The sequence below is a fragment of the Geotrypetes seraphini genome, chromosome 14 (assembly GCF_902459505.1).
Source record: "Geotrypetes seraphini chromosome 14, aGeoSer1.1, whole genome shotgun sequence".
Taxonomy (NCBI): Eukaryota; Metazoa; Chordata; class Amphibia; order Gymnophiona; family Dermophiidae; genus Geotrypetes; species Geotrypetes seraphini.
In genome coordinates this window covers 21,744,592-21,762,948 of record NC_047097.1, presented here as the reverse complement: position 1 = coordinate 21,762,948, position 18,357 = coordinate 21,744,592, and the positions used below count along the sequence as shown (strand labels likewise).

Sequence of the window (18,357 nt, the reverse complement as noted above, 5' to 3'; positions counted from 1 at the left end):
TAAGTCAATTCCTTTCAATATCTTGAATGTTTCAATCATGTCCCCTCTCAGTCTACTCTTCTCAAGGGAGAAGAGGCCCAGTTTCTCTAGCCCCTTATTGTAGGCAACTTCCCCAGTCCCTTAACCATTTTTGTCACTCTTCTCTGGACCCTTCCGAGTAGTACTATGTCCTTTTTCGTGTTGGATGCAGTATTCCAGGTGAGGGTGTACCATGGCCTGGTATAAAGGCATGATAACCTTTTCAGATCTGTTCATGATCCCCTTCTTAATCATTCCTTGCATTCTGTTAGCCCTTTTTGCTGTCGCCGCACATTGCGCAGACAGTTTCATTGACTTGTCTACAAGTACTCCCAAGTCTCTTTCCTGGGGGCTCTCTACAAGCATTGCTTCGGACATCCTGTATTCATGCATACAATTTTTGTTACCAACATGCATCACCTTGCACTTATCCACGTTGAATCTCATTTGCCATTTTGCAAGCCATTCCTCGAGCGTATTTATGTCTCTGTATGTCTTCGCAATCCTTCTGTGTCTTCACTACTCTGAATAATTTTGTATCATCCGTGAATTTAATCACTTCACTCGTCGTGCCAAGTTCTAGGTCATTTATAAATATGTTGAAGAGCACAGGCCCGAGCACCAAACCCTGCGGCACTCCACTTGTGATGATTTTCCAGTCCGAATATTGTCCATTCACCCCCAACCAGTTTTTATGTTCAAACATTTTATTGAAAGAATAGAGCAAAAATACATACATATTATATAGAAAGATATTCTTTACAAATGATTTTACAAATGTTAAAATTCTAATCCATGTATTCTATAAAATTCTAACATTTCTTCAAATATTTTATATAATAAACAATAACTTCCCCAATCACCCCCCTCTCACCCCTTTCCAACACCAGCCCTCCCCCACGTGAGTATATCACCCTTGATTCCGTGGCTCGCAATTTGCCGAAGTAAGCATTCATGCGGAACCTTGTCGAACGCCTTCTGAAAATCTAGATATATGATGTCGACTGGGTACCTTTGTCTATCTGCTCATTTACTCCTTCGAAGAAGTGCAATAAGTTTGTCAAGCAAGATCTTCCTTTGCTGAAGCTGTGCTGGCTGGTCCTCATCAGTTTGTATCCATCAAGGTGATTAATGATGCGGTCCTTTATCAGCGCCTCCACCATCTTTCCCGGTACCGAAGTCAGACTCCCTGGTCTGTAGTTTCCCGGATCTCACCTCGAACCTTTCTTGAAGATCAGCATAACATTCACCAATTTCCAGTCTTCCAGAATCTTTCCTGATTTGAGAAACAGATTGGCTATTAGTTGGAGCAGTTCAGCAAAAACCCCTTTCTTGTTAAAATGTTTATTTTATTTTTATTTTTCCTCTAACTCTACTTTTCACTTCTCTATTACCCTCCAGGTACTTTAGTTAGATTGTGAGCCTTCGGGACAGTAAGGGAATTTTTCAAGTACCTTTCCTATTTCTAATCTTAATGTATATTTTCTGTAAACCGCTTAGAACCTAACGGATGTAGCGGTATATAAGAAATAAATTACATTACAAATTACATTACATTTCAATTCCTTGATTATCCTCAGGTAGATGCCGCTCTGAGGCTTTTCCTCCTATTTGTACTGTAGTCCACAATTTAAACTGATTGTTGTGAAAGCTGTTTTTGCTTTTGATCCCCAAAGAGTTCCCATGGAAATTTCCATGTGTACCCTTTTACCCTTGGATACCCCTAAGTCATCTGCAGCCAAACGCATGGTCAGAGACCCTGTACGGCCCAATCTCTGCTTTCATCACATTAAAGAATGGCTAATAAGTAATCAGTCCTACATCAGGAGAAGCGTGCCCTTGACAAGTGTGTTACACACACACACACACATCTATGCCCATAGAAAGAAAATGAATAAAACATGTCAGACCTGTCGGTAACACAATAGACCTGTCGGGTTTTTTCGGGTCTGTATTACTGATCTGATTATGGCATGCAGTGTTAGGCCATTGATCGGATGGCTGATTTTAATATTAATGACCTCATTTTCATAGCAATAAAGTAATTTGCATTCCAGAATTGGAGAATGTACAACCGCATGGAAATCCATGCGATGAGCCATTTTGAGAACTGGGTCAGCGAATTCCATCGGTCGCTAAACCAGTCAAAGTGGTTTAGTGACCATTGGTACTCGATTGGAGCATTTAGTACATCTAGCCCCCAGTTTTTAAATGCCTGTACTAACATGTTCTGTGTTTTAAAAAAAAGTACACTTTTACTAATGAATACTAAGGGCTCCTTTTACAAAGGTGCGCTAGCGTTTTAAGCGAGGCAGTAGCGGCTAGCACGCAAAGCATTTTAGCGCACGCTATTCCACGTGTTAAGGCCCTAATGTACCTTTGTAAAAGGAGCCCTTAGTATTCATTAGTAAAAATACACTTTTTTTTAACACAGAACATGTTAGTACAGGTATTTAAAAACCAGAACTGACTCGATTTTATGCTTAGCTTGTCACGAGAAATCCAAAAGCCTGCTGCGCACCCAATACTGAGAAGAAAGATACATTTTGGAAATGTCTGCTACTCCTGATTGTGTTGTATCTGTATACAGAAGGACCTGACCTTTTAATACCTTCCTAAGTAGATTATTAAGCTTTTGGCTTGCGGTTGGCTTCCTACATTTGCTCCACATCCACTGAATCAACTTCAAGTGATCGTGCTGTGCTGGGTATGTAATTTTAAAAAGGAAGTTAGAATGTCTCTTTCCAAGGTGTATTCCCAAACCAACATAGCATGAAGATTTTGTAAGGTGATATGTTTGAGATTGCAGTTCACTTTCTTTGTCTGCAAAGAACGTTAAATGTGATAAAACTGTCATCATAGTTCTAAAAACATTTCTGAATTGTTAAAGCAAACTAATGTTTTGAATATCATATATCTGAAAGCAAGATTTATAAGTTGTTTCTTTACAGAATCACACCCTTCTTACTAAATATTTTCTGCACATATATAAAATGGAAGAAAACCTTTTGTAAATGGCTTCTTGATATGGTAATACTTGCATCACACTTGTATTATACAACTATCCAGAATATTCTTCAAACTTACTTGTAATAAAACTGACATTTTACTTACTAAAGGCTGCAATAGTGTGTTAATGAATAAATGTATCTCTTTGGGGGTCATTTACTAACAGTTAATGTATGCTAAAACTATATTTATTTGTTGCAAAGACTGTAGTGTGCAATGGGCTCTGCAGCAAATTTTAATGGCCTGAGAGTTATTTTCTAAAAGTATGCACTATTTGTTATATAACTAAAATCTCTCCCCTCTCTGAGCTATGTCAAGTGTATCAGTGCATTCACTGTGGCTGCATCATTTCTCTGTAAGACTCAGAACTTACTAGTTCCTGAAGTTGCCTCTGTCCTTAAGGACACACAATGTACAAAGATGCATAATGATAACTTAATACAATTGTTTACAAGATATATTTTATCTTAACAACATCTTATTACATTACATTAGAGATTTCTATTCCACCATTACTTTGCGGTTCAAGGCGGATTACAAAGAGAGTTATAGATGGAGGATCACATGTCATTTCCAAGAGTGGGTCAGGTAGTATCAGTGGGTTAGGGAGAAGATAGGAAGAAGGAAGGTACTCGTGGTATTAAGCCTTTTTTAGGGATTTCTTGAAGAGTATAGTTTTTATTTCCTTTCTGAACATCTTGTAGTCTGGGGTTGTTATCAGTAGATTGGCGATTTGGTTATCTAATTTTGCTGCTTGAATGGCTAGTAGGCCGTCGTATAGTTTTTTCCATTTTACTTCTTTGATTGGAAAGTGTGTGTTTTTCTATGTCTGGTTGAGGTAGTTTGGATGAGGCGGTTGTTCAGGTAGGTTGGGCTGTTTCCGTTTATAGTTTTAAATAGTATTCTTTCCTGGGTTGGAAGTTAGTGTGAGTTGATGTATGCCTCTATAATGTGGTCGTGTTTCCTCAATGAGTAGACGAGTCTCAGAGCTGTATTTTGAATTGTTTGTAATTGTTTAATCATTGTTGCAGGGCAGGGGAGGTAGAGGATGTTGCAGTAGTCCAGTAGGCCTAGCATTAGGGATTGTACTATGAGCTGGAATTGTGTTCTTTTGAAGAATTTTCGGACTTGTCTAAGGTTTCTCATAACTGCAAAAGATTTCTGTATTGTTTTATTTATTTGTGGTTGCATCTGTCAATTGTCATACCTAGTAGTTTTAGGGTGGTTTGAATGGGGTAATTGATTGAGTTGATTTCTAAATTGGTTATGATTGGGACTTTGTTATTTTCGAGGAGGAGGAATTTAGTTTTGTCTGGGTTAAGTTTCAGTTTGTGGTCTTCCATCCAAGTCGTTACTGTATCTAGTGTTCGGTGTAGTGTGTCTGTCTCTCTCCTCTCTGAGCTATGTCAAGTGATCAGTGCATTCACTGTGGCTGCATCATTTCTCTGTAAGACTCAGAACTTACTAGTTCCTGAAGTTTCCTCTGTCCTTAAGGACACACAATGTACAAAGATGCATAATGATAACTTAATACAATTGTTTACAAGATATATTTTATCTTAACAACATCTTTTATGGCGGAAGGAGAGAAAGGGGGGTATGTTGGACTAATTGGGGGAGGTGCAAGACATGGTAGAACCATGAAAGAGAGGCCTTGGGGAGGCTGGCAAGGAGATGGAGAATGGAAACAGAGTTGGGGAAGTGGTTAAAAGAATAGTTGGAGATTGGATGCAGTAAGAAACAGGAGAAAGTAGGTGAGAACTGGGATGGGACTGAGTCAGAGGATGGAACAGTGATAATGGATAGTGGGTGAAAACCAAAAGTGAATAATAGGCTATGGAAGGAGTGAAACAGGAAATAGGAGGGCTAGAGAGGGGGTAAGAGGCTGAGAGGAGAGATGGAAAGTTGATAGGTAGGTGACTTCGACCACAGACTCCAAAACCTTCAAAAAAGAAACAAAAACCCTACTCTTCAAAAAATACATAAAACCAATATAACACAACCAAACATGTTCTGAACCCCTCCTGCAATTCCAACTACTCCTTAGCAAATTAGAAAATGTTCAACCTATTCCTTAAGTACTTCTTAATATCTTAACAATATGTACCTCTTATTTTCACAACAATTCTTATATAATCCGCCTTGAACCGCAAGGTAAAGGCGGAATATAAATCACTAATGTAATGTAATATATATATATATATATATATATATATATATATATATATATATATATATATATATATATATATATATATATATATACAATAAACCTAGGACACAAAATATGGACCTACTCTTATGTTCACAGACAGATGGGAAGAGGCAGGGGCCTAGAACCTAAATCAATTCAGTTTCCATTAAAAATTTCATAAACCACCAAGCCATCACTGATTCAGGTAATTTACAATAAAACATCATAACATAAACTATAAGGAAATAGGTCTGTCCTGTTTAATTTATGGCGTTCTATTTATTCATTTCAAGAAATAAACATACAAAAAGGAAAAAAAAAAACGCAGCATCTATACATGTACCAAAGTCACTATGCTACAAAATGCAGAGACGTACCAAAAATTCTGTGCAAAAATTAAGCTACCCTAGTGCTGACCTGCAAGTTGAGAAAAAGTGTAGTAGTGTGTCATCTCTGTGTATTTGACCACTGCCAGGAATTTTGCTGATTATCCCCCCCACACACACACACACCTTTACTAAGCTACAGTAGAGGTTCCCACCACGACCCAGAGCGCTAAATGCTCCGATGCGCAAATATGAGCATTTAGCGCTTGCCTCTTAGAGCTGCCATATTTAAAATTAACATCTATTTTAAAAAAAATACACCAAATGAGTGCATTCTGAAAAATCAACTATAAAGCCTTGCTTTATTAATAATAAGTAAATAAATGTACTGTATGAGCTGTCCTTACAATAAGGCACTTCCAGAGCTCTGAGACTGTTCTAAATGTATTAACTGGTCCTCAGGCTTTAGAGATTAGTTTAGCTTATCCCATGTACAGCTGTCTAATGTCCATTAGCTATCATGTGAATAGAGGAAAGATTTCAAATCCAATTCATTCATTCTCTCTTTCTCTGCCAGCATCATCCTACACGAAAGATGTGTGACCAGACATTTTCAGGAGTTCAATTTGGTCCTTGTTGTAAATGTAGCAGAGAAAGACCCTTGAGAACAATTTACCTCAAAACTGAGCCCATCGACGTGTGTTCCATATGTGTTGAGCTGGTACGTAACAATGCTAGAAAAAAAAAAAAAGTCAGCCTGAAAATGTACCAAAGGAATGTGAATTATTTGTAGCTCTTTTCTCCTGCATTTTCTTCATGAAGTTGTTCCCTCTTATAATATTTCAGTACTATTACTACTACTACAACTTATCATTTCTATAGTGCTCCTGGATGTACATAGTACTATGCAAAAATCATGTAAGAGACAGTGAGGGGCATTTTCGATACCACGTCCAAGTCTAAATTTGGACGTTTCCTGCAAGATGTCAAAAGCTGGAGGTGGAGAAACAGCCATTTTCAAAACAGGCAAAACTGCTAAATATCCTAATTTTTTTATTTTTTTTAAATCACCTAATTAGACATCTTGGTTGCCAGGATGCCCAATCCTTAAGATGTCCAACTTTGTTTGCCATTTTCAACCACAAAAAGTCCAAATCCATACCATTTGGATGTGGGAGGGGCCAACATTACAATGGACTGGCCACACAGACATCCCAATAGAGCAGTGGTTCCCAACCCTGTCCTGGAGGACCACCAGGCCAATCGGATTTTCAGGCTAGCCCTAATGAATATGCATGGAGCAGATTTGCATGCCTGCCACATCTATTATATGCAAATCTCTCTCATGCATATTCATTAGGGCTAGCCTGAAAATCCAATTGGCCTGGTGGTCCTCCAGGACAGGGTTGGGAACCACTGCAATAGAGTAGTGGGGCACCTGAAAACCTGACTGGCTGGGGTGCCTCTAGAACCAGGTTTTTGAACCACTGACAGGTGTTTTCTTTTTGGTTGGATAGTTAAAGCTTGTTGCAGTTGTCTGGGATAGGCTAGATGTGTCCCGAGGACTAGGCTGAGAACTTTTTGCTCTAAGGCAGGAGCTCTGTCAGTCCTCAAGACACACCTAGCCAGACAGGTTTTCAGGATACCCGCAATGAATATGCATGAGATAGATTTGCAAGTCCTACCTCCACTGTATGCAAATTAATCTCATGCATATTCATTGCGGGTATCCTGAAAACCTGCCTGTCTAAGTGCCTCCTGGGAACTGGTTTGACAACCCCTGCCAATCAAATTTTCAGGATACCAACAAATGAACCTCTAAATCAGTGATTCTCAATCCAGCTCTCTGGGCACACCAAATCTATCAGGTTTTTCAGGGTATCCACAATGAATAGACATGTTTATTGAAAACTCTCAATACACCACTTAGGCTACAAATGAAATCAAACTATATTATAATCTTAAAATGATGAAAGGCACTCCCCCAAGATTAAAATATACTGTACTTGATTAAATCATGCAAGATTAAAATGTACTTGCACACTCAATATACATAAGATAAATCGGCATGTACTATCCCCATTGTATGCAAATCTATTTCATGAATATTCATTGTGGGTATCTTACATACCTGACTGACTGAATATGCGCAGAGGTCTGAGTGAGAGCACAGTGATCTCTCTCTCTCTGATGTTTCTCAACCCATTCCTCTGGGCACACCCAGCTAGTCACTTTATCAACATATTCCCAATGAATATGTATCAGATAAATTTGCATATCGAGGAAGATAGTACAGTGGTGCCTCGCATAACGAACGCCTCGCACAGCGAACGCTGCGCACAACGAACTTCTTGTCTTGATTCGTACAACGGACTTCGTTTCACACAACGAAGTCGCCCGAGCTGCATCCTTCCGCGCAGGCACTGCGCTTAACTGCCCTCTCTCACTTGTTTCCCCCGATTATCCAGCATCTAGCCCTCCCCCCCAAACACTTCCTGTTTCCAGCGAGGCGGCCCGCGTCAGAGGGGACGGGGTATCGAAGCGCGAGCGAGCTGCGGAAGTGGTGTTGGTGGTGGACGGCCTCAGGTATGAGTTAGGATGGTGGGGTGGGGAGGGGAGGCCTGAGAGCGAGCATGCACGCACAGGGAGGAGACGGGGAGAGACGCGCTGGATTGGCAACGGTTGCTCTCTGTCGCCTCCCGGCTCCAGCGGCGTGACAGTTTTCAAACAGGCGCGTGGTTCTTTCTAAGCAGAACCACCAGCTTTAACGGCGCTGACTCCCGACTACAGCCTTCAACAGATGACTGCTTCCCATTGCATCCGGCCGCTGGCAGGTCTCGCGCGCAGCAGCCAATGGGTGCCAGCCACGAGTCGGCCAGCACCAGAGGGGGGAATCAGGAGAGACGAGCATCAGAGGGTGGAGGAGAGGCAAGGTAGAAGAAGAAAATCAGAGAGGAGGAGAGAAGCAGAGAGAGAGAGATTGGACAAAGAGGAGGGGATGGTGAAGGAGGAAGAGAACAGAAAAGGAAAGCATAGGAGGAGCATTAGAGAGGGAGAGGAGAAGACAGTTTGCCAGCCTGAGAAACTCCCTAACCCCTTATGCTGCTGCACAGGGAAATGGGGAAAAATGACAGACAGACAGCGGGAGGGAGGGAGACAGAAAGAAAGAAAGAAAGACACAGGGGCAGTGAGAGGGACAGAAAGACAGACAGAGATAAAAATAATAACAAAAAAGTTATCTTTTTTTATGTCATCTTAGCATATTTTATGCTACAGAACGAATTATTTTTTTTTACATGTATTGTTATGGGAAAACGCGTTTCACATAACGAACTTTTCGCATAACAAACTTGCTCCTGGAACCAATTAAGTTCGTTGTGTGAGGCACCACTACCTGCATATGCGTATCTCACGCACCTTCTTTGTGGATATCCTGAAAACCTGTCTGTCTGGGTGTGCCCACACAACTGGGTGTCTTTGCTCCCTTTGGTCCACTCGATGACGTTTCCGCGTCCTATTTGCCGCGTTTACCTGCTAGCGTCAGCGCGGGACGAGCCCGGGCGCCCCCCGCCTTTTCAGTGACGTCAGTGGGGAGAGGCGGAGCTTGCAGTAGCCCGTCCGGCCCTGAAGCGGGCGGCGGATGCAGCAGCATCTTTCTCCTCTCCCTGAGCGGGGCACCGGCTGACCGCTCGTTTCGCTGCCGGTTTCTTCACTAGCTCTTTCTCTTTTTTTTTTTTTTTTTTTTCCCTCCCTTCCAAAGATGGCAACCGAAGCGCTGCATGAGAACGAGACCCTGGCATCGCTGAAGAACGAAGCGGAGAGCCTGAAGGGCAAGCTGGAGGAGGAGAGGGCCAAGCTGCACGATGTGGAGCGTGAGTAGGGGAGGGGGGGGGGGGGGGGGACGCTGCGCTCGCGCATCTATAAACAAGGAGGCGGCAGAAGCAGCTGTTGCACATCTGCCCGCTCTGGCAACTTTAGCTGGCCGGGGCCAGAACTGGACCGGGAGCATATCAGAGCTTGGAAATATGGCGCAGGTAGCTGCTTGGTTTTGAAGTTAACAGAGCAGGGTAGAGCTTCTTTTCATGTGATAAACGGAGTGGGCTGATCCTTGAGAGCCAGTTGACTTTGTAGATGGAAAGATGAAATGAGGGTTTAATGAACTCTTGCAATATTTATGATAGCACTCCGCTTGCATGAAATTCATGAAACAGAGACATTGTGGATCTGATATGCTCTAGGTAAGAGTCTGGAATGCAGTTATAGAGTTCTGGGATGAACTGGCAGAGAGGCATTTGTGACATTAGTATAGTAGTGTCGGACATCTATGATCAAAAGACCACTGCACATAGGAAACTGCACATAGGAAATGAACTGGGATGAACTGGCAGAGAGGCATTTGTGACATTAGTATAGTAGTGTCGGAAATCTATGATCAAAAGACCACTGCACATAGGAAACTGCACATAGGAAATGAACTGGGATGAACTGGCAGAGAGGCATTTGTGACATTAGTATAGTAGTGTCGGACATCTATGATCAAAAGACCACTGCACATAGGAAACTGCACATAGGAAATGAACTGGGATGAACTGGCAGAGAGGCATTTGTGACATTAGTATAGTAGTGTCGGACATCTATGATCAAAAGACCACTGCACATAGGAAACTGCACATAGGAAATGAACTGGGATGAACTGGCAGAGAGGCATTTGTGACATTAGTATAGTAGTGTCGGACATCTATGATCAAAAGACCACTGCACATAGGAAACTGCACATAGGAAATGAACTGGGATGAACTGGCAGAGAGGCATTTGTGACATTAGTATAGTAGTGTCGGACATCTATGATCAAAAGACCACTGCACATAGGAAACTGCACATAGGAAATGAACTGGGATGAACTGGCAGAGAGGAATTTGTGACATTAGTATAGTAGTGTCGGACATCTATGATCAAAAGACCACTGCACATAGGAATCTGCACAATCCAAAAAGTAGGTGGAGAAAAAGAGACCTCAGAAACATTAACAGCGGGACCTGGAGTGACCCGCCTCTATATAACACATTACCCCCTTTCCAACCTACCTTTTACCTATCTCAAAGAGACAAGACACTTTGTTGGTAAGACCTGGCCGCAGCCCTGTTTATTGAATATTAACATATTCAGATAACATTTTAACATAAATCAATATATAAATTAACAGCCATAAATAAGCATTAACAATAACCCATAACAATGGTATCACCATTGTGACCTTGAGCTACCATTAGATGTAATAGGCCCCCGACCCCGCCGTCTAAGCAAGGGTCCGAGGGGTGGCATGTCCCACACATGCCCCATTATCCCGGGTCATCCGACCCACCAGGCACAGCTCCCAGCCGGCCCTTGATGAGCCCATTAGCCAGTAGCTCAGGATACCGCCACCCTGACTTCCTTACACACTCCCCTTCCAGATTCTGGCTCTTTTGCTTAGACTGGCTCTGGTCACATCACGTTCTATTGCCTGAGGTAAAAAAAAAACAACTTTAAGGCCAGTTTATCAAACGTTTACAGTATGTTAGAGGAGTTGAAACATAGACCTGAACTCACATTTCCTCTTCTCTTCACTGCCTGCAGTTCACCAGGTAGCTGAGCGTGTCGAGGCACTCGGACAGTTTGTGATGAAGACGAGGAGGACCTTGAAGGGCCACGGAAACAAAGTGCTCTGCATGGACTGGTGCAAAGATAAAAGGAGGATCGTGAGCTCTTCTCAGGTGAAGAAAACAGTTTTCCTACAGTAAAATCTTAGACTTTAAATAAAACTTGATATCTATTTATCCCAAACCAACAATTTGTGGGGGTGATAGGTCACCTCTGCTGAGGGAATTAGGAAACATCAGAAAATCTTGTTAATGGAAATACATTAAATACATGAAGTGAACGGAAGAAAACATTTGAATTTAGGACCAAAAACATTCAAAAAAATGGTTCAGTATTTTTATAGTTAAATGTGACCACATCAAGCCCTCGCTTTTATGGCGACTGACCTTGCTGGTTGCTGTTCAGTGTATTATAATGTTGAATTCTAGCCGCCATAGTGGTTATGGAGGAAAGTGGAGTCTCTGTAGATTGTAAGACCTTTATGGAAGGCCTGAATATGTGTCCCTTCTGGACTCCTCTTGTCCAGAGCTTCTCAGATTTCTCATGGAGGCATCCCTGGCTGGTTAAGTTTTCAGGACTACCATCTTTCCCATCTATAACGGTTCTCTTGCCCTATCCACCTCTTGTTCTCCCATCCCTTAAGTTCTCTCAACTTGTACTTCACTAATCTTTTGTAAACCACATAGAACTTAACGGTACTGCGGTATATAAACTGTTATTGTTATTATTATAATAACTATTCATGAGAAAGATTTGTATGAAACGAGAGTCACATTCTGTATATGGCACCCATAAAATTGGTGCCGACCAAAACAGCGCTTAGCGCAATTCTATAAAAGGTAACCTTATAGAATTGCACTAAGTGCCAGTGTGCAGCATAACTTCTAGGAACATCCCTTTAGGCCAAAGAAAACTTGTTTATTTATTTAAAACATTCCATATATATTTCAAGACTTGCAGATTGGGTGTGTTTTTCTGTGCATAAATTTTAGAAAAGCCTATGATCCGCCCATGCTATTCCTCTGGCCACATCCCTTTTCAGGTTCATGCATTAGAACTGACGCTCAGCACTTTATAGAATACGCCTACCGAGTTGTGTGCATGGAAGGCCATTTTCAAAAAGGATGTCTAAGTCTGACTTGGATGGTTTCCCGCAAGGCGTCCAAACTCAGAGGTGGAGAAACGTCCATTTTTGAAACCTGGACATCCAAAATGTTTTTCAAATCATCTACATGGACGTCTTGACCAACAAGACATCCAACCTTAGGACGTCTGTCTTTATTCTCCGTTTTTGATCTCAGAAACGTCCATAGCTAGACCATTTGGATGTAGGAGGGGCCAGAATAGTAATGGACTGGCCACCTGGACATTAGAGAATGACACGGGGACAAATTTTCCCCGTTCCCACGAGTTCTTTTCCTGTTCCTGATCCATCCCTGCAAGCTTACTTCTCATCTGCATAAGCCTCAAACACTTTAAAATCATACGTCGGGACATAAATCATAAATCGCGTCGGGACATGACGGGGAAATTGAGTTCCTACGGGGGCTGTCATTCTCTAGTGGACATACCAATAAAGCAGTGGGGCAACTTAGAGGGCACTGCTGTTGACTCCTGCGGAAGTTTTCACTCTATATAGAATTCTCTAGATATAGAATTTTTCTACTTTGAGGTTCTCAGTTTAGTTCATGGAGCAGACCATCTTAATCTTTTCTGTTGACCTTTGAAAGGTATTACCAGAATTGATATACCACAATTCATTCAATATCATAGAAACATGATGGCAGATAAAGGCCAAATAGCCCATCTAGTCTGCCCATCCACAGTAACCATTATCTCTTTCTCTCTCCGAGAGATCCCACGTGCCTATCCCAGGCCCTTTTGAATTCATAAACAGACTCTGTCTCCACCACCTCTTCTGGGAGACTGTTCCATTCATCTACCACCCTTTCTGTAAAAAAGTATTTCCTTAGATTACTCCAGAGCCTATCACCTCTTAACTTCATCCTATGCCCTCTCATTGCAGAGTTTTCTTTCAAATTAAAGAGACTCCACTCATGCGCATTTACATTATGTAGATATTTAGACATCTCTATCATATCTCCCCTCTCCCTCCTTTCCTCCAAAGTATACAGATTGAGATCTTTAAGTCTGTCCCCATACGCCAGGAGTGCCCAAAAGGTCGATTGCAAAGGCAACGCGAGTCAGTTGCGGAGCCCATCTTGGGCTCCGTGATAAAACGCATTGCCTTTGTGTTCTCCCTGTTCCCCGATGCCACAACAGACCAGCAGCGACTACAGAAGCGCCGGGCATGCCAGCCCCCCCCCCCCCCCCGACGTCAGAGAGGAACTTCCTCTCCCACTTCAGAATTGATGTTGGGGGGAAGGCTTCCAGCCTGTTGCAGCATCGGGAAACAGGGAGAACTTGGCGGCAACAGCGGCGGTGGTTTGGGGGCCTGTTACCAGATGTCAGCGGTGGCTTGGGGGCCTGTTTCCAGACGACAGCTCCAGTGGTGGCTTGGGGAGAAAGAAAGGGGAGACAGAAAGACCGAGAGGCAGAACAGGGAGACAGACAGGGAGACAGAAACACAGGGAAGCAGAACAGGGAGACAGAAAGAATGAAAGGGGGTAGGAAGATAGAAAGAAAGAAAGGGGGCAGGGAGACAGACAGAAAGAAAGGGGGCAGAGAGAAAAAAAGTAAGAAAGGGGGCAGGGAGACAGAAAGAAAAAAAAGAGGAGGGGGCAGAGAGAGAGAGAGGAAGGAAAAGGGGGAGGGAATTGAGTGTGTCAGGGGGCAGGAAGAGAGGAAGAAAAAGTTGGACTCATGGAAGGACAGAGATGTTGGTTGGGGAATGGAATGAGGTCTGGAGGAGATGAAGCATGCAGGAGGCAGAAAGAAGGGAAGAAATATTGCATGCACAGTCAGAAGAAGAAAATGCAACCAGAGACTCATGAAATCACCAGACAACAAATGTAGGAAAAATAATTTTATTTTAAATTTAGTGATCAAAATGTGTCCATTTTGATAATTTATATCTGCTGTCTTTATTTTACACTATGGCCCCCTTTTACGAAACTGCAATAGCGTATTTTAGCGCAGCAAACCTATGAGCATCAAGAGCAGCGCGGGGCATTCAGCGCAGCTCCCTGCGTTAAAAACTGCTATTGCGGTTTAGTAAAAAGGGAGGTGATATATTTGTCTATTTTTGTATAGTTGTTACTGAGGTGACATTGCATATTTTAAAATCATCTGCCTTGACCTCTTTGAAAAAAAAACCCCGAATATAAATTAACATTTTCTCTGCGTACAGTGTGCTTTGTGTTTTTTTAAATTTTATTGTTGGTAGATCATTTTGATTTGGTCATTTTAAAAGTAGCTCACAAGCCAAAAAAGTGTGGGCACCCCTGCCATATGCCTTATGATGAAGACCACATACCATTTTAGTAGCATTCCTCTGGACTGACTCCATCCTTTTTATATCTCTTTGAAGGTGCGGCCTCCAGAATTGTACACAATATTCTAAATGAGGTCTTACAAAGTCTTATATAGGGGCATCAATACCTCCTTTTTCCTACTAGCCATACCTCTCCCTGTGTAACCTAGCATCCTTCTAGCTTTCGCCATCACCTTTTCAACCTGTTTGCCAACCTTAAGATCATCGCATACAATCACACCCTAGTCCCGCTCTTCTGTTGTACACATAAGCTCTTCACTCTCTAATCTGTACCGTTCCCTCGGGTTTTTGTAGCCCAAATGCATGACCTTGCATTTCTAAGCATTAAATTTTAGCTGCCAAATTTCAGACCATTCTTCAAGCTTCGCCAGGTCTTTCTTCATGTTATTCAACCATCTGGCGTGTCTACTTTATTGCAGATTTTGGTATCATCCACAAAGAGGCAAATCTTACCCAACAACCCTTCAGCAATATCGTTTATAATAATGTTAAAAAGAACAGGCCCAAGAACAGAACCTTGAGGCACACCACTGGTAACATCCCTTTCCTCAGAGCGATCCCCATTGATCACTACTCTCTGTCGTCTTCCACTCAACCAGTTCTTGACTCAGACCGTCACTTTGGGACCCATCCCGAGGGCACTCAGTTTATTTATTAGATGCCTGTGTGGTACACTGTCAAAGGCTTTGCTAAAATCTAAACACACCACATCTAGCGCACATCCTCTATCCAATTCTCTGGTCACCCAGTCAAAGAAATTGATCAGATTTGTCTTACAAGCCCTACCTCTAGTGAATCCATGTCCTGTAATCTACAGGATTCCAGAAACTTGTCCATTCTCTGTTTTAAAAGCATTTTCATTAATTTGCTTGCCACAGAAGTCAGACTTACCAGCCTGTAATTCCCTACTTCTTCCTTACTTCCACTTTTGTGGAGAGGGACCACATCTGCCCTTTGCCACTCCTGACTCTAGAGACTCGTTGAAAAGGTCAGTCAGCGGAGCCACCAGAACTTCCCTAAGTTCCTTCAGCACCCTCGGATGTACACCATTCGGCCCCATTGCTTTGTCTACCTTTATTTTAGCTAGCTCCTCACGAACACAACCCTCTGAAGGCGGTTTACATCATTATAAAGTAGTCCAAGGAAAACAAACAGAGAAAGCAAAAACAGTCTGATGAGATGCTGTATCTTCTGCTTACCCCCAAGACTACACCTACCGGTAATTCTTTCCAAAAGACTGAAAAAATAGATAGATTAAATCTTGGTAGGGATGTCTGTAAGCAGAGACATTTGAGGGATATATCCTAGCCTAAGAAGACTTCACTCATCTTAGTTTAAAGATGGGGCATTGTGCACAGATATTTTAACTTAAGTGTAGCTTTCGTTCGGAAGAGTTATTCTCCAGCAACAAAAGCCAGGTGAACTAAATTATTCTATTCAGCCTCACAGCACATTAACTGGCATTTGTGATGAAAAACTTTTTCCAATACTGTGTCATTGTTGTTAATACAAGAGCAACAATTACACGTAACTCATGGCTCTTGTTGAGTACCTGCTGGTTGGTTATATGAGGGTTTTTTTAATCAGGGAAGACTGTGATGAATCCATAAAGATAGCAGCAGATTTGCCAGCAAATTCTTGGTGAATTAGTCAGCTCAGAATTGTCCCCGTCTGACCAAAATGGATGCCAACTGAAACCACTCATTAAATCTTCAGTAGTGAGTGAAACCTGTCTGAAGCCTTCGCTGACTCCTGCTTTACAGGGGTCATTTGAAATGTTTGCTTATCTTGAGTGAAAAATGTTTATGGCAAGGATGAAAACTGTAATCACAAGTGGATAGGGCAGTATACAAGATGTTTTTCAAAAACATGCTATAATTTTTCAAAATAATATTTCCCACTAACCTTTCATCTTCAAAACAAAGAATAATAATATCAACTTTATTTTTGTATACCGCAATACCACAAACAGTTCAGAGCGGTTTACGATGCAAGATACTGTACAAACACAGCGAAGATACAATGCAAGGGAATGTACCATGCAGTTGGGAGCAGTTTACAATGTAGGGGACTGTACATATTCAGTATTCAAGTTTCAAGTTTAATTTTGACTTATTGAATCGCTTAATTTAATTTTCTAAGCAATTTACAGATAAAAAATAGATACATCAGATTAATTATAAAAGGATACATAAGTTTGACACATTATCATACAAAATAATAAATAAAGTCATACAAACTAACAGATACATGGGGAAAGAAAGGGTAGAACTACAATCGTATATATAAAAGAAAACATAAATGGTAAAAACAACGGGTAGGGGAGATAACGGGGAAATAAAAAGATAAAAAAAGGAAAAATTTGATAGTAATCCTTAATTAAGCTTATAAATTAAACGCATCTTTAAAAAGGAAACTCTTTAAACTGTTTCAGATCATTTATAAGTATTTATACAGCGAAGAACAATGCAGATTTACAATGCAAGAGATTGTACATATACAGCAGAGGTATTTATACAGTGAAAATACAGTGCGAGAGAGTTATAGAGCAAGATACAATGCAAGGGAGAGTATAATGCGGTTGAATCGGTTTACTATGCCATGAAAGTTACATATATAGTGAGGATACTGTTGTCTTTGGTCAAGTCTGGTTGCAATGAAATATAGTCTGCCTAGAAAAGATGTTCACGTGTGCCTTTTAAATTTCAGGATGGCAAAGTGATAGTCTGGGATGCTTTCACTACAAACAAGGTGAGTGCTTGTTCTCATCAGTCTTTGCTGTGTGCATGTGCTGTCTAAAAGATTTAACAAAGTTAGACTTGATTGTGTCTTGCGATTTAGATTGAGGTCCAAGTGCAGAGTCTCTTTTGACCTTTTGGCTGAGTCCGAGATAACATCCTGCCGCCATTGGTGCCACTAGACAGAAATGATTGGGGTGGCAGCAGGTAGGCAAACAAAGTAAGAAAAGGGTTAAGCCAAAGTGACATATTCACACATCTCGCTCATCAGCACCAGCTTCCCCTCCCCACCAACTTTAAGGACTCCTTTTACAAAGGGGCGCTAGGACCTTAACGCACGGAATAGCGCACGCTAGCCGCTACCGCCTCCTCTTGAGCAGGCGGTAGTTTTTTGGCTAGCGCGCGCTAATCCGGTGCGTGCGCTAAAAACGCTAGCGCACCTTTGCAAAAGGAGCCCTAAGTTAGCTACATAAGGCATTACAAGGAAAACACAAAACCCGACAAAACGAAACTCAAAGAACCTACATAGCAAACGTAACATGCCATAACACACTAATTGCCAGGATACAAAACTGCAGCAGCACTGTATATATCACCCTATTTACTTTTCTATACTGTTCTGCCATGGGAGCCCAGGAACTCAAGCATTTTCCCCTGTCTGTCCCAGTGGGCTCACAATCGATCTAATGTACCTGGGGCAATGAGGGGATTAAGTGACTTGCGCCTCCAGACCTGTCGGGAGATTTTGGAGTGTTAAAAACCGGCACTTCATTTTGTGTATCACATGGGCATCGGTCGGAGTGCTCATTTTAATGTTGATGAGCTCATTGTAATGTATTTACATGTGATTATTGCTGCTACAAACCACTGAAAAGATTGCAATTTGCCATTTTGCGCATCAATAGCTGAAATGCTGTGACGCTAAACAGGTAAAAATGGTTTAGCGACGATTGTTAAACACATTGGCCCAGATTCACT

At 41.8% G+C, this 18,357-nt stretch overlaps 1 protein-coding gene and 1 long non-coding RNA gene across 2 annotated transcripts in view; one reads left to right on the top strand and one right to left on the bottom strand.

Moving 5' to 3' along the window:
* Window positions 1–1,228: 1,228 nt before the first annotated feature.
* Window positions 1,229–9,403, bottom strand: LOC117348389. Its single transcript, XR_004536976.1, has 3 exons — window positions 9,079–9,403; window positions 6,224–6,281; window positions 1,229–1,294 (listed from the first exon to the last, which is right to left on the bottom strand). It is a non-coding gene; the product is annotated as an uncharacterized LOC117348389 (long non-coding RNA).
* The window catches only part of GNB5 (G protein subunit beta 5), an 89,228-nt gene continuing 77,002 nt past the window's right edge, over window positions 6,132–18,357 (top strand). The window contains exons 1-4 of the mRNA XM_033920464.1: window positions 6,132–6,268; window positions 9,308–9,419; window positions 11,164–11,300; window positions 17,351–17,392. Coding sequence (XP_033776355.1) covers window positions 6,143–6,268; window positions 9,308–9,419; window positions 11,164–11,300; window positions 17,351–17,392 — 417 coding nt within the window. The 5' untranslated portion in view covers window positions 6,132–6,142. The remainder of the gene's footprint in view (window positions 6,269–9,307; window positions 9,420–11,163; window positions 11,301–17,350; window positions 17,393–18,357) is intronic.